Here is a 17,161-nt window from a genome sequence, read left to right as displayed (position 1 = left end):
AAATATTTTTCAGAACACCGTTCGAGATTGTGACCGGAAGTACCACTATTTGACACTACTTAGGAAAGCACACAAATAATAATACTAAAGAATGGAGGGGTACAGCAAGGTAAGCATCGAATTTATGTTTATAGACATTTTTTATTGTTATCTTGTATCAGTTCAGCGTTTTCAGTGAAATTGACTAGATGTCATTGTTTTGGATGCAAAGTCGCAAATGTTTGACATCAGACTTGTGTCATTTGGTAATGAAATTTTTTACAATGACTATAACATGATAGATGAAAATGGAAATGTTCACAAACTTGCAAGGGATTTTTCTGAAAAAGACCTGGGTGTGCTCTTCACAAATAATTTGAATTTTGAAACCCACATTAATAATACAGCCAACAAAGTAAACAAAATCATTGGGCTTATTAGAAGGAAATTCACCTTCATGGAAAAATCCTTGTTCTTAACATTGTACAAGTCTCTTGTTCGTTCCCACTTGGACTATGGAAATTTAATATACTTCCCATACACGAAGAAATGTAAGCAAGTTCTGGAGAATGCGCAACGTAGAGCCACAAGACTAATACCTGAATTTCGAGGACTTTTCTATCAAGAACGATTGAATGAACTGAATCTCCCAACATTGGACTACCGTAGAAAAAGATTTGATATGATACAAGTTTTCAAAATTATTCACGAAGTTGATGACATCAATGCAAGTGTATTTTTCAATTTTGCGGACAATAGTGGAATGAGAGGTCACTGTTTGAAGCTTGCAATGCCTAAAGCTCACAAGTCTATTCGATTAAATTCTTTTGGACATCATACTATATCCATTTGGAACGGCCTTCCACATAATATTGTTACATGCAGCACCGTGAACAGTTTTAAATCACAACTTGATAAGTTATGGGCACACAAACGTTTTGATCTAAGTGATGTGTATTAATTTCATCAGCAAACAATCAGACCGGAGTGAATTTCAATATTTTCATTGATAAACAAAATCAGATCGGAGTGGAGATTTGCATAGAAGTAATCTAAAGGGATCAACTAGCCTAAAGGGCTAAACATTTCCCTAGAAGACACAAGGTAGGTAGACATCCCCCCTCTCTCACGGCCATTGCGTAGTCCACCTAAATGGCCGTCAATGAGTCTTTTGACGATATTTAGACTATGGCAGACTCGTTACAGGGATACACATGAAATGTCAAAATAATAAAAAAGTATCCCTGATAGCTCATTATTGTAGCTAGGCCATTGCGTACAAAAAATTACCAATTTCATCATTGGGGAAAAAAGTAATGAAGTTACACAAAGGCATCTTAATTTAAAAGTGTTTTAGATCACCTTAGCCGTAGCTATTAGTATCAATGAATGTCTGTCGTCCGTCCACACTTAGTTTGTTAACACTCTAGTGGTCACATTTCTGCCTCAATTGTCACGAAACTTGGTCAGGATGGTAATTACTTGAGACAAGTTCGAATATGGGTCATCTGGGGTCAAAAACTAGGTTACAGAGCTCAAGTATGGAAAAATGTTAACACTCTAGAATTAAGATTTGGCAGGAAGGTTGTTTCGTTGATTTCTAGCTCAAGTTCGAAGATGGGTCATCCGGGTCAAAAACTAGGTCGCAGAGCCCAAATATGGAAAGACCATGTTAACACTCAGGAGGTAACATTTTCAGTCCAAATATCCTGGAAATTTGTCAGAAAGGTTGTTTTGATTATTTTAAGGTTAAGGTCAAATTCAAATATGGGTCGTTTAGGTCTAAAACTAGGTCATTGTTCTCACTATTCAGTAAAAAATTCTTGAACGTCAAGGATGGCACTGTGATGTAGGGATAAAGCATCTGATTCCTCATCTGTTGGTCATGTTGATATAATCCTATTAGCGGTTATTCGCACATACTGCAGTTTTGCAGATTCTTTTGGATCTGTGCCGGATGAGGGTCAAAATGGCCCTACAGATCTAAAATGGTCTGTGCCATAGACCGTTTTACGGGTTAGTGATCTAGGGCCATCATGGCCCTCTTCTTAAACTACACATTTAGACACACATTTTTTTTTCTTTTTTTTTAACTTTTTCTTTAAACACTAACTATACTCATTGTAGTGTCAGGCAATATGGTTTTTTTATTCAGGCCTTGAGGCTGAGCTGATGCTCATTCATTTTATCGCCTTATTCATTTTTGGCCAAAATGCTAGATAACCAATCTTTAATAAATATTTTTTCAAAAATATTAATGTAATGTAAATTTATTTTGGTATAATACTGTATTATCCCAAATTACTATTTTAATCATTGTCAAAATGTTGTATGCTGTCTTAAACAAAGCAGAATTATTTAATATCATACATCTTGCATTTTTGTCATTACAGATGGTCCAATCTGTCCGCGCAGTGTTTCGCAGTGGGCGGACAAAGGAGGTGGAATGGCGGCGCAACCAGTTGCTGGCCATGTTGAAGATGTTGGATGAGAACAGGGATCGCTTCAGTGATGCACTGAAAGCTGATCTTAACAAGGTCTTTACTCTTTAGTGTCAAATTATTTTTTTCAAAGGTTTTTGTAATCTTAACCTTTTAAAGCTGCACTCCCACAGACTGAACATTTTGACAGCTTTTTAATTTTTTTGTCTTGGAACGAACCAATTTTTACGAAAATCCATGGTAACCAGTTATATAAGACTGCTGAAAAAAAAATTAGATCGCAGATTTTTATAATTTAGTTAAAAAATTTATGTTTTATGCATTTTTTTTTTACAGTTAGTATCGGTTTAAGCCATAAAACATTTGTTTTCGAATGGAAATATGAAAATCTGCGATCTGATCTTTTGTCAGCTATCTTTTATCATTGGTTTGCAGATATTTACACAAAAAAATTCTCTTTCCAAGACAAAAAATAAAAAAAGTTGTAAAAATGGTAAATCTGTGAGAGTGCAGCTTTAATGACATTCAAAATTAATTTCATCAAAAAGGAGTACTGTAATGAATGTCATGGATTGAAAGTTTGTCTATTTATTTTAAATCTTGGTCTTCCAAATCAAGTATGTTTGTAAAAGATAAAGTTATAAGTTCTCTTGTTTTAATTTTTGAAATGAATTTTATTACAGTGACCACTATAATAAAATGGTGAATAATATTTAAAAAAACAACACAATTTTCAAACCATGATCTTGTTTAAATGCACACACTGTTTGATACAATTGCAGAGCAAGATGGAGGGTCTTTTGTTTGAGGTTGATTACTCGAGAAATGACCTCATTAACTGTCTCAACAATCTGGATGAGTGGACCAAACCAGAGAAGGTACAGTACAGTGTTAGACTCAAGCTCTTTTGCACAGGAGTCTGTCAGTGTTCTTTCTTACACATTTTCAAATTCCTGGTCATAATCAAGGAGAAGATATCAAAGATAAATTCCAAGTCATACAGAAAATGAGAAAAGAGAGGGTTTAATACTTAAATAAGATTTAATTTGAAATAACTTTTCCGAAATTGAAATGAATGTTTATTAATGCAATATAGCATTGTTATCACTGTTTTATTTTGCATGATTTAGAGCTGAGTTGAATCCCAAAAATATAGGAGTCTGTGTACAGATTTTAAGTCCTGGAATCTCCGACTCCCACAAATGTCAAACTCCTGGTACAATTATAAAAACAAACAAAAACATGCAAAATAATAATTTTTATTATAATAGAAAGTTTTCTGAGAATAGCTGAAATTTGGGAATGTTTTCTTTTGGCCACAATAACATACATGTACATGTACTCTTTTTGTGCTAAAGATTTTATGCTATTGTAAATCATGTAAATGAATGATCAAAATCTCTTGAACTCTTGAAAATATTGAATGAATTAAAAACACTTGGCACTTCTTTATCCACAGTGACATTTTGTACAACTAGGGATTAAAAATTTGTTTAAAGTCATCAGATTGATCATCTGATATATTCTTCGGAAGATCGAAATTTCATAAAATCGTTTACCATGAATATACATACTGTTAAGTGCACTGTCCATGATGTTCTCTGTTGAATATGAGAAGGTGTGAAAAACTCCCTTGGTCTTTTATTAGAGTAACAATAAATAGTACAACTGTTGCAATGTCAGACTGTTGTTTGTTCGCATTAATAATTTATGCCACATGTAAATCGATGTTTTTAATACTTACCTGAAGGTTTTGATATGTTGCGAATATTTACGTACAATACAAAGTGTTGCTAATACAATTTCTGTTAGACTCTTATGCCATTTTCACAATTCAATAAAAAATCAAATGACAAAACAAAGGAGGTCGCTATGTCAATGCTTCTCACTGCATCCAATCGATGGTGTTCAGTTTTTTTCACCAGATTTATTATTTATGTTTTTGCCTGCATCCTATATCCTAGCGTCCTTTACACAGTATGATATGGTAAATTAAATGATATGAAAAATAACAAGCAGCATTTATATGTTAAAATGTTTGATGAATGAACATGAAAGCAAGTTCTTAAGCTGTATTTTTTTTGTAATTTAGAAGTTAAGTTTCAATGAACTTCAGGTTTTAAGCTGAAGTAAAATAAATCACACTGTTTGAAAGTATTTTTCTTTTTTTTACTGAATTTTGTTAAAATTGGCATATTAACATTAATTTAGTTACTTTAAATAATACATGTACATGTTATAAGGTATATGCTTTTGAAATGGTTTATTTTTCTGTTTGCGTTGGCCATGAAATTTAAAGCAAGCAACAAATATTTTTGTGTTAAAAATAAAAGTGGTCTGTTAATTTTTATTTATTTTTTTGCATTTTTAAAAAAAAATAAACATGGGGTAAATCTTACAAACATAACAGAAATTCAATGTTGACTGTCCAATGTTGTTTCTTGCTTTTGGAGTTAGTGAAATCCACATATTTTAATTAATATAACTTCAAACTCTCAACAGGTGAAGAAAGGATTGGTGAATTTAATGGACAAAGTTTACATCCGACGTGAACCATTTGGCGTGGCCCTGATTATGGGGGCCTGGAACTACCCCATCCAACTTACCCTCTGTCCCATGATTGGCGCCATAGCTTCAGGTAACACCCTAATAGTCCTTGTTGCAGATAACACCTGTTGCCACATTTTACACTGCATAGTTTCGCTGTGATAGAATGCTCACAGTTTGCAACTATGAAATTACTATTCGAACTATTTGGGAATAAATAGTCTTTGGAGCGATTTAGGTACAAATTGCAGCAAACAGTGTATCTGCGAAAAGGACTATAGTAATGTACTTTGGTTTACAAACTATGGTTTCAAAAACCTCTTGGAAGATTCATCTCGCTAAAGTAATGAGATCTTTCTGGCTCTGGTAAAGTCACAATGCTGAGCCCTGATGTCTGTGATGCTGTAGAATATGTGACACTCTGGTGTCCATGACACTGTAGTGTCTGTGGTGCTGTAGTGTCTGTGACGCTGGAGTGTCCACGACACAGTCAACAGTCAACTGTTTCTCCCATGATTGTACTTATTTTTATAAACTTTCACTTTAATACTAAATGTCTGGATAGACTTATAATAAGAAAGTTCAGAATTTGTGCAATCATTATTCAATAATGTATGGTAACAATATTTTAAAACTTGGAAAAATGCCTTCCAGGCTTGCTTTAATTCTGAATTTCATACAGCAGGACTTGTTCAAAAATTTGATGAAAAGCAATAGTATAAGAATTCGGGTTTGATTATCCAAAAGTCTAATTTCGATAATGACCGTAATACATGAGGTTTCTTTTCCCAACATAATTGTTTTAAACATAAATGATTAACAAGTCAGTAAAACAAATTGTATATCATTTTTAATTTATAATGATTGGAAAAAGAAAAACCAAGAACTCAACAAATGACCATATCAGAAAAATCTGAAGTGTCAGATTAAAATCACTTCAGAATAAAGAGAATATTGTACATAATTTCCAATGTGAAAGTAATGCCATAAAAAGAAGTTTTTAATTTTTCCAGCAGCGCAACACAGCTACTAAAATATTGTGATAATGGAGATTATGTATAACAAACAGTGAATTAAATGGAAATATATCATCAAAGTTTATGTCATTATTTATCATAACGATGTATTGTGATAATTAAGACAATTGCCCTTGAACTTTTCACCTCATGTGTTAACCAGGATATGACTGACAAATCAAGTTCTGATCAATTTCATTTAGTAATTTAAAAGCATCCTTTGTATTAATAGCCACTTATCATTTCATAGATTTGAATAATTTTGATTGAGATTTAAGGACATGATATTGAAGAGCAGAGCTTTGTCGGCATTCTGACATATGGTAGTTCCCTCGATGTGCTACAAACAATCCGTAGGCAAAAGTTCCTTATTATGCTACAAAAACTAGTACAATTGGCACAGTTTTTTTCCCTGTGCGCATATTACACCTTAGTTGAATCAGTTAACCCCCTGTGTTTCAGGTAACTGTGTTGTGTTGAAGCCATCGGAGATTGCGGCACAAACTGCGGTCTTACTGGAAGAGATTGTTCCCAAATACCTCGACAATGTAAGCTTAAAACATTACTCATTTAAAAAACTTTGGCAAACATTGCCTAAGCATGTGTTTTGGTGACCTTCATTCAGTGGCCTTCAAGTTCTAAATACCAAGGGAATTTAAGGTGGTATGAACGGAATAAAGACAGTTTTCAGAGATAAGTATTAGTTTAATTATCTGTGCACAATTTCAACACCACTGAATATTTTCAATATAAATGAATCACATTTTTCACGACAACAACAAAATATAAATATAACTATATTTAATGATCAAGCCATGTACATTATTGTTTTCTAAGAGGAGGCCATCCAGGGGGCTCATGGAGATAATCACCCTGCTCAATAAGCACTGGGACTACATTTTTTGTGTACAAGCTACGAGAATCTATATTTAATGTTGGGTTTATAGTAACAAGAATCATTAGCTCAATGAGCTATTTTCAGACATAAATAACAAACATACATAACATATCAAAACTTAACAAAGAGCTGGTGGCATGGAAATAAAATCATATAGTTTTCAATAGGGACACTATTGGAACAATTATTTACAAAAGGTGGTTCTGAATATATTCATACATAAAATTACAAAAAGTTAGATGGATTAGATAGCACTGTGATAACATCAACTAGTTTTCCCAGCTTTTCAGGGAATCTAGTTGAAATATCACTGTAAAATGGTTAGTTCTTTTAAGGGTATAAATTTTAGAAATCATATTCCTTTAAAGCATCAAAATTATAAGTAGCATTATGTGCATGGATATTACAGCATTATACAGTGATGTGTAAATGGTAAAGGGGTTATATTCAGCTTGCTAGAAAAAATATATCGCTAAGAGGTGGTACATAATTTGTGTAGAATATATTGACCAATGTTGTATATTATGTTAGATGGACCAATGCGTTAATGCTATAACATTTTAGGAGGCGATCAAGGTGGTGAATGGAGCTATTCCAGAGACTACAGCCCTGCTCAAGGAGCGTTGGGATTACATCTTCTACACAGGAAATTCTATGGTGGGGAAGATCGTCATGCGGGCAGCTGCCGAGCACCTTACCCCTGTAACACTGGAGCTCGGGGGAAAGAGGTGGGTTATATTACAGATAAGTGTGATGCTTGGGTCTCGTGCGAGCTCATTTCTTTTAAATTGACTAAGTAAATCTTATCTGTACCAAGAAGGCAAAGTGCTTGGATATTTGATATGAAACATAATTCTACCTATGAATCTGGCAAACTAAGGCTAGTTGATGATCTCCAAACTTTAGTCTTTAACATTTCCAAAGTTCTTCCAGACATGATAAATGACAGCATTAAAATCACGCCAATAGAAGCATTTAAAATAATGAAAAGATAGGAAAAGGCTGGAATCTTAAACCAAGTGTAAAGGAACCCCAAAAGCCAAGATATTCCGGTCAGGCTTGAGAGCTTGGTGAAGATCAGAAGGTAGTTACGGTTGATATTACTGTGGAGGTCGGCAAATTTGTTTCGTCTCACAAAAACTACTGTAACTACAAAAATGCCGAGGTTTCCTGACAGAATGACAAGTACAGGCAGCCAGAATGTGTATCGCTGCATTGTACTGTCTGAAATGTAGCAGAACGGGGCACCGTATCCGATACTAGACCAGTTATACTGGTTGCCCGACAGCACAATGTTCAATCCAACCAAAGTCATAGAAAACAGCAAAGCAAAAGCATGGTACATTAATAAAAGGGGCGTATGGTGTGTTTCCCGGGCTACTTGAAATGAAATCAACACCCGGGCAACGTGATAAGTACATACAAACATCCAAGCAATAACAAATAACCAAGAAAAATGCAGAGCTATGCCGATGGCTATACAAGATATGCTGCCCTGTTCTAGGCGTCCAAAACTGGCAACCAAATATATGGTTTGTGCTACAGCGATGTACACAGCAAGCATCATTGTATTTTTGCCAGGTAGGGTGCGAAGCTCGGGAAACACAGCATACACTGACACAGTGACTATCAAACATAACAATGACAAGACAACGCATGCCATAGAGACCAATTCCTCAATTGAAAATTCATTTGAATATTCTTGAGGCGTTTTCGAAAGTTTTACATAGACATCACTCAATTCTTTAAACATTTCTTTGCAAATGTATATACTATCATTTGTGATTTCATTGTAAATCAAGTAATTATCGTTCACTGTAAAATTTACACTGTTGAAAAAAATACCATCGTCAGTTTTTGACCAGGTAAGCCATTGATTGCTCATTTTGATCAATGAACAATTTTTTATTTGATTTACAGTGAATGGTAGAGAATTTCCATTATTTACAGCATTACATAAATTCCCAAAACTTGGATATATGACATTTTGGCTTACTATCGTAATGCTATTATTATCATGACTAACTTCAACATCTTCTGTATACTTGTTGAAGAAGTTTTTTATCAACTGTACTTCTGGATAATTTGTAAGGATGGTAAGTTCTGCAACTTCAGGCTGTCTGTGTAACTCAAGTTCTAAATCAAGGAGTTTGTTGAAATAGCCAGCAATTACAAAAGGGGACATTGATGCAATAACAACCTCCCTTACAATGAAAGAGTGGACCTCATTATCCTGAACATTTCCTGTGTTTCCTGGTCCACGTTTGTTCTCAGTTACAAACTGATAATTTCTTTCGCACAGATAATGATCACTTATTTCATTTTTCGTCTGTCTGTCGAGGATTGTGAGTACACTGTATCGTAAAAAGGCACCCGAAGTTTGGCCATAAAAGGAATGAAGAGGGACATAGGAATCGGGAGGAAGTTTAAATTTAAAGAATATCTCCAGGGGCACTGTGCTGTAGGTGTCGACAGTTGCTATGCATTTGTCACCATTGTAGACATGGAGTATCGGGCAGTGTATTGGGTCACAGCTCCCCTGGAATATGGTCATACATTTTGTTTTTCTAAAATAGAGGATATGACATCATCATAGTGATAATTTAGGAAGAAATTTATTAAGCAAGATTTTTACAATTGATAAAAACAAGCCTTAGGCCACACCAAATTAATGTTTAGTTCCTCGGAATTTTGCCAAAAAAAATTGGAGCGAGCGAACGAATAAAAATAAAAATTAATAAAAGCGAGCGAAGAGCGAAAAATATATTTTTCCTTATATTCAATATAAATAAGAAAGATTGTGTAAAAATAATTGCCCTTAAACCCATTTTAATGCCATCTTGAACTGAACCTCCAATGGACATCGGGAAAATGACGGAATACATACTATTTATTCATCCGTGTTTAGTACAAACATTATATGGATTAATCTAATTTCTTATATAACTAAAACGTACTTTAATATGACGATCATTCATAATAGTAAATAACCCGGTTTTTAGTAAAAAGTTTGAAACAACTTATATAAATCTACCTGAATCAGTTTAACATAATATGCAACTGTATTTAGACATAACTTAGGATTGATTTTGGATTTGTAAAAAATGATCACTTACACACTTGCATCATCAAACATCAGACTCCATATAACATAGACTAAATTTTGTTTTTATTATCACAGGAAATGCAATGACATGTGCTTATTAAAACAAAAAGAGCAAGGGTATTTTTCAGATTATTTTTTTTGGTTATTTAGATGTTTTTATGCACCAGCCAATTGTATATGCCCCCCCCCAAGTCCAGAATAGCGGGGACTTTGACTTCCAGTCTCTCAAAACCCGGGTAAAATACCCAACCTGCAGGGACAAATTGATGGTAAAATCCCTGCCAAATGGCCCCGCAACCCCGAATACCTATGTGAGGCCCATTCCCGACTATTTTCAATATGAAGACAAAACCACATTCACTCGGCACTACGGGGCCACCTGAAAGGTAAAAACACAGCCCATTGCCTCTGCTATCCCCGGTATACCCCTGGAACAGGGTCAAGGGGTGGGCGGGGCAGTGGTTACAATTGACAAGTGCATTACAATCCCGGACTATGTTGCAAATAAAAACAAGATATAAGGTGATAAATTTAGGCTTACTTATGTTGAGGTATATCCAGACCAGTGTTTATATCGCTATTTGTGAAAAGATATTTGTTCAAAACTGTTGCTTTGTCAGAATTTGATCAAAAATGAGCTTGATACATCAATTTGGACCAAACAATGACTCATGTTCCAGTTAAGTTGACCTGTGACATCTTCAGCATCCTCGTAACGAGGTAAAATGTTGGTCCCTTGTATTATGACTTGAATAAAATGGTACTAAGTTGATCATTCCGATTTCCATTCAAAACGAATCACTAATTACGAAATAAAATCGCTACCAGTCTCAGATACACATGCTTTATTGCTTTAAATAATGATCCTTTAGTGCATGAGATGATCAACAATGACTTCAAGCATGCTCAAAACATATTTATTGTCAAAAATAAGATTTAATTTCCAAACTTCGAGCCACATTGTTAATACCGAAAGCGGCCATTTTGATCAAATTTATTGAACCCATGCTAAACCGATCGATATACAGTATAAAAACAATACGCATCGGTAACTTCCCTTTACAAAAACACGAAAACAAGCGTAGAAAAATTATACGGTAAATCAGTAGAACGAAATATAATTTGGTGTGGCCTTATTGAACTTTGATTAATTTTAGTAAAGAAATAAAATAAGTTGTGAATTAAATGACCACAAAAAGATAAATTCTATTTATATCATAAAGGCTGTTTTGATTGTTTATATTGCAGAATTAAACATATTCCAATGTTATATAAAACAGTCAAAATTTACAACACAAAGTATTCATATCTTGACATTGAAAGTACCGTAAATGACTGGGTATAAGACGATAGGGGGTATTAGACGCAGACAAAAAATCCGTAAAAAATCTGAGAAAAAAACGTTTAATCTATGTTTTGGGTTAAAGGACACATAGAAAATATGTCCAAAACGTCTGTCAATTTCGGCCACCATGTTTGTTGACAGTGACGAAAAATATTTTTTCGCGAAAATGGCGATGGTTATCTTTAAAACCATACAATGATAATGCAAAATGTGTTTCATTTTAATTCGTTTTATGTTAGGAAAGGCACTTAAAAGAACTCATTGTGACCATTTGTTTCTGGATAGCACTGAAAGATGCCTTTTATGAAAATATGTAAGATTTCTTTTTGACAGTTTATCGTAAACGATAACCTGTCGAGAATGAAGTTAAGTTATGCATAAACCTTATATTGTACGGGTTTGTTCTCAAAATGTCAACACCTACAGAAAAGAATAAAGTTAGCGTAAATGTGAAAGAACATTTGTTAAACAGAACAAAAGGCAATGCAAGTTTTTCACACCTTATCATACGACTGACAAAAAATATTTTGACAGTGCGAAACTTTGCTTTTTATATGCATGTTTAATTATTGTTCAATTCAATTTATTACTCAAAATAATATTGAATAACTTTAATCGAAAAATAATTTTGTTTGAATTATTAACGTCTTACGATATACCGTATCCCAATCTTCAACTGCCGTTTTAACCCGTATATACTCAATCAATATGACGCGAGTAACATCCGTTTCTACATAAAACTAAACAAACTCTCGGCTTGAAATCAACCTCAGAAAAAAGGTTAAAAAAATTGTTACTGGGTATTATACACAGGCAATTTTTTTACATCAAATTCTGAGGGGAAAAAGTGTGTCTAATACCCAGTCATTTACGGTATATGAGCCACATGAAGCAACTTATTTGCTTTTACATTTACGCAAAAATTGGCATGTTTCAAGACAAAAAAAAAAAGTTGTCATTCTGTAAGAGTGCAGCTATAAAAAGTACCAGAATATAATGATCTCTTACCGTAAAGGGGTTGTATACTTCATGGTGACAATCTATGATAGACTCATTGTTGGCCTCCTCCTTCACACCATCCTGTGTTTCTAAAAGCCCAGAGAAGGAAAACGATTTTGCAGGAGCCATTGACTGAAATTCACAAATATATGTCCACTTTGTTTCACCATTGCATGTACCGCAGAACGTGTTTTGATAATAGGTTCCATTCAAGTAGGGTGATTTAACCGGTATATATGAACTGTATAGTTCACACTGCCTTTCCACATATGGATCATAGGTGATCCAGTTTCCAGTTATATTACAAAAGCTAACGACATCCGATGTATCATAGCATGGTTTCAATTCAAAATGTTCCTCTGGTGCTTTGAAATTAAGTTGGCATGTATCATCAAGAAAAACACGTTGTTTAAGACTTTTTGGTAAATAAAACTCATTTGTTTGTATTTCGCAATTGAAATTGGTCTTCCACATGATGGTATCAGATAAGGCTGTTCCACTACACAGTGCACAGAATCGGTTCCGATATGTGTAACCAGTCAAATTGTCCGAGACAGGCACAACGTCATCCAAAGTGTCCACCCCATCATAAGTGTAGGTCTCCTCGCATTTTTTACGCATTTCTTCCTCAATGTCAAGTGGACAGTCTGCATACATGTATACACTTTCTCTCATGGGGCTGCCAAGCCCATTTCTCTGATGAGCCATTAATGGAATACATTTAAGAGATTCTAAATGCAGAAAAGACTCCTTGTTTGTTTGGAAATATGACTCAGGAATAATATCTGGACAACAAGATCTTGTTTCCATGCAGTATGGATAATCACATCGGCATGGCAGACAACAATCAGATTCCAATGCAGGATTACTTGATGGTCTTCTGGGCCTTGGGAAAATGATATTGAATGAAAATGAGCATAGACTCACGAACAGACACCTCTGCAGCTGCCCATGTATTGTTGTTCTTTGAAAATGGTTTGAGAACGAAGCCAAAAATTCCAGAGTGGAGTTCTGTTCCAGAAGTTCCTGTATATTATTGTTAGTTGGAAATAACTCTGTTTTGTCAGTGGCGCGTATCCAACGGGCAGATAACTCTGTGTCTGCAGATTTAAAATGACTGTTACATATGATGTTTGTAAAGATATCATTGCCCAGTATCAGACTCATTAAAAGCCAAAACCGCAATGTAGTTATACAAGGCATTTTAGCAATTGTTGAGTACCTTCATGTTTCAATCCTAGATGGGTAAGAATTGAATGAAAGTGTGGATACAAGAGTTTATATAATCTATACTGACACTTATATTTATTGTCAAGGGGGATGGCATTCACAAAGAGCCATTAAATGACCATCTCCACGAATACATTTTTCTGATGGGAAATCGTGATAAAATCAAATTGGAATGTAAATGGGGATGAAATATTTATTAATTTCAATCATTAAAGCTACCTGTTAACAGGTGAGAAAATGACAGACATCAAAAAATGTTTTCAAAGGAAATATTTTTCTTTTAGTTTTTAGCCTTGAAATAAATCTACAAATATGTAAATGTATTCAATATCATGTAAATCGGGCACTTGTTAAGTGATTTGTTGCCGATCGTATTATAAGCTCTACTGGCCAAAGGCCAGAAGAGCTTTTGCGATGGTAATGTGTACATAGTATGTGCGTCCATGCGTCTGTAAACAATTGGTTGTGAACAAGATACAGTCTTCAGTTTTGATTGTATCTCGATAAAACTTGTACAGTATCTAGATATCCATTAGAGCTCGGTGCCTTTCGAAAACCAGCCAGATCCGCCCATGCATGCCTAGACTATGGCCCTTGATAGTGTAACAAAATGCTATTGTGTAAACACTAGCTTGTGAACACGATACAGTCTACAGTTTTGATTGTATTTCGATGAAACTTGAACATAAGAGCTTGGTTCCTTTCAAAAACCAGCCAGATCTGCCCATGCATGCCTAGATTATGGGCCTTGAAAGTATTAAAAAATCAGTTCGTCGGTAAACAGTTCCTTGTGAACATGATACAGTCTTCAGTTTTGATTGTATCTCGATGAAACTTGTACAGTATTTAGATAGCAAATATTTTTTGCCCTCAGATTACCTTTACTTGGCACCTTTTAAAAAAAGTTCATGCAACTAATCTGCTTACAACGCTTCCTGTCCTGAGATGTTGAATGTGCAGCGTTTTCAGCTAACCCAAACACAAAAAGTGAACTATATATTTGTTGCCTATTACTCAAACGTACTTGATGGATTGAAAATGACCACAAGAGCCATGCCAGTAGAGCATAGGCCCTTTTGGGCCTCTTGTCTTGATATGGTACAAAGAGTGGATGATATGGGTCTTATGGTCTTATGTTCTGCGCAAGAAAAAAGGCAAATGTTGGTCTTTGCTTTATTGGAACCAACCCTGGAACATAAATGTCTCAAAAGAATGTTTTAGATTTTGACCAAGTTTTAAGCTAGATCTGTGACAACGCAGCTTTAAGATATATCTGCCATAGATTGGTATGCGACAATCTATTAAATCCTTGTTTAACAGCTTTTCTAAAATCCCATGTGGGCCCTTAGCATTGATGGTTTTAAGACCAGCAGTTATTTCTAATTTACAGAAATAAAAGTAAAAGTATTAAAACCAATATTTCAAGTTGTATAACAAAGAAAATTGAAAATGTTAAGAGTCTTGTGAGGCTATTTCATTTCAGCTTTAATAACGTACAAAGGTGCCATCGTATTAACACAGGGGTCATAAAATTGGAATAATGTTTTTTACTCAGTTTTTATTTTACAGAAAATAAGAATTAAAACCAATATACCAATTATAAATTTTTCTTTTAATTCTGATTCCTATGAAGAAAAAAATCAAAACTTTAAGCTTAATTGGTTAGTTTAGGCAAGGATGGTTAGATTTTTAAATTTAACTTGTGACACTAAATATACGAGGTATGTTCGGAAAGTTCCCGGACTGAACGCATTCCTTTTGAAAGGCTCATTGTATTCTAATGAAACTAAGCACGAATTTACTACATCTATTATTCCATATCACTCTAAAATTTCGATTCCATACATATAACAGTAAAAAAGTTACAATAAATTAAAAACATGTACCAACAATATGGCGGAGCAACCCGACGTTAAAATTTATAACGTCAACATCAATTAGTTTACTCTTTCTCGAAATAGCGGCCATGTGCTTGCACGCAACGTTCATGTCTCCTGACCCATGATGTGTAAACAGTTTGAAACCATTGTTTATCAAATGAAGACATTATTGTCTGCACGTGACGACGTAGGCTATCGAGATCGTCGAATCGGATTTCGCGTACCTCGGCTTTGACGGCCGGGAATGAGCGCAAAATCAAGTGGCGCAAGGTCTGGGATGTAGGGGGCGTGCTCCTCCCTCATCTCTTGTCGTCAGATGTTGACTCGCGCCCCTCCTTAAATGGTCTGTGCCACTCAAAAACAGCTGTGCGACTCAAAGTTTGGTCTCCAAACGATTTCTTCAACTTAATGTTTTTGACGGTGAAACATCTAAACTCTGGAGAAACTGTATCACGACACGCTGTTTTTCAATAATTTCGCATTGCGTGTTTGCTTTCAGCACCTGTTATGGATTTTGTTATGTGAGGCGGTGTCTGCTCAAATGATCTCATGCGTATTTTACTAATGACGTCATGTTGTGGTTCGACGTCAAGATGACGTTTCCCGCGTTTTTTAACGTTACAAAATGCGTTTAATGTGAACATTATAGGAATATATAAGGCTTGCTCCACAACAGCAAATATTATGTTGCTATGGATACAATATTTTTAGAATGTATTTACTTAGGCAAATGTCCGCTAATTATCAAAATGAATATATATGTGTCTCAACATGACCGAAGTTTCAAAGCTCTACCTTGAAAAATAACAAAGTTATTAGTACAGTCCGGGAACTTTCCGAACATACCTCGTATAATTGAAATTCTTCATCTGAAAAAATTTAATTTTGTTGTATTCACATTAATAGATCACCTCATTGTGTCCATGGTGAGCTATTTTTTTTTAAATGGTTGTTATCTGTTTGTTGGTCAAGAGTACTCAACATTAAATTAATTATCACTTCTTCCACAATTCCATGAAACTTCGTCGGATGTATCACCATTAGGATCTAGGTCAATTTGATTATGGGGTATATCAGATAAAAGTAGGTTTCAATGTCAAATATTAAACAAACATCAAGAACACTCTAGAGGTAGCATTTCTTCAATCTTTTTGAAACAAGGTCACAATGTATGTTTCGAGGTGAAATTTTCTAGTCAATCTTTCTGAAACAGGTCAGAATGTATGTTTCAAGGTGGCATTTTCTAGTCAATCTTTCTAAAACAAGGTCAGAATGTATATTTCAACAGATGAATATGGGTTATAAAAACTTATAATGCCATCATACATTTGCATTTTATTTCTTCTTACCAATCTTCATGAAACTAAATCAGCAATTCAGATTAAGGTTGAATATGGGTCATAATGCCATAGTGCAATATCGTGTTATAAACACCCTGAATGTACATATATGTTCTTACTTTCAGTCCAGTGTTCATTGATGATGGCGTGGATTTGGGCGTTGTAGCCAACAGACTCATGTGGGGCAAGTGTACCAATGCTGGACAGACGTGCATAGCTCCTGACTACATCATGTGCACAAAGAAAACTCAGGTACAGTGATGCCAAGATTTTGTAATATGCATTCATGCCATATTTCCTCACTGGAAGTGAATAATTTCCAAATTCCAAAATGAAAAGAAATTGCGATTTGGAAAAAATGTAAACTAGATCGATTTTTA

The 17,161-nt window shown here is 34.7% G+C and overlaps 1 protein-coding gene across 8 annotated transcripts in view; it reads left to right on the top strand.

The window, feature by feature from the left end:
• The first annotated feature begins 8 nt into the window (after positions 1-8).
• LOC128231138 (aldehyde dehydrogenase, dimeric NADP-preferring-like) overlaps positions 9-17,161 on the top strand; it is a 34,577-nt gene continuing 17,424 nt past the window's right edge. For all 8 annotated transcript variants that reach the window (XM_052943572.1, XM_052943577.1, XM_052943574.1 and 5 more), the window contains exons 1-7: positions 9-109; positions 2,373-2,516; positions 3,203-3,298; positions 4,923-5,058; positions 6,446-6,531; positions 7,446-7,609; positions 16,907-17,033. In XM_052943572.1, the coding sequence (XP_052799532.1) occupies positions 92-109; positions 2,373-2,516; positions 3,203-3,298; positions 4,923-5,058; positions 6,446-6,531; positions 7,446-7,609; positions 16,907-17,033 (771 nt within the window). In that variant the 5' untranslated portion in view covers positions 9-91. The remainder of the gene's footprint in view (positions 110-2,372; positions 2,517-3,202; positions 3,299-4,922; positions 5,059-6,445; positions 6,532-7,445; positions 7,610-16,906; positions 17,034-17,161) is intronic.

Source organism: Mya arenaria, chromosome 4 (assembly GCF_026914265.1).
Source record: "Mya arenaria isolate MELC-2E11 chromosome 4, ASM2691426v1".
In the NCBI taxonomy this organism is placed as follows: Eukaryota; Metazoa; Mollusca; class Bivalvia; order Myida; family Myidae; genus Mya; species Mya arenaria.
This window is presented reverse-complemented; position numbering and strand designations above follow the sequence as displayed.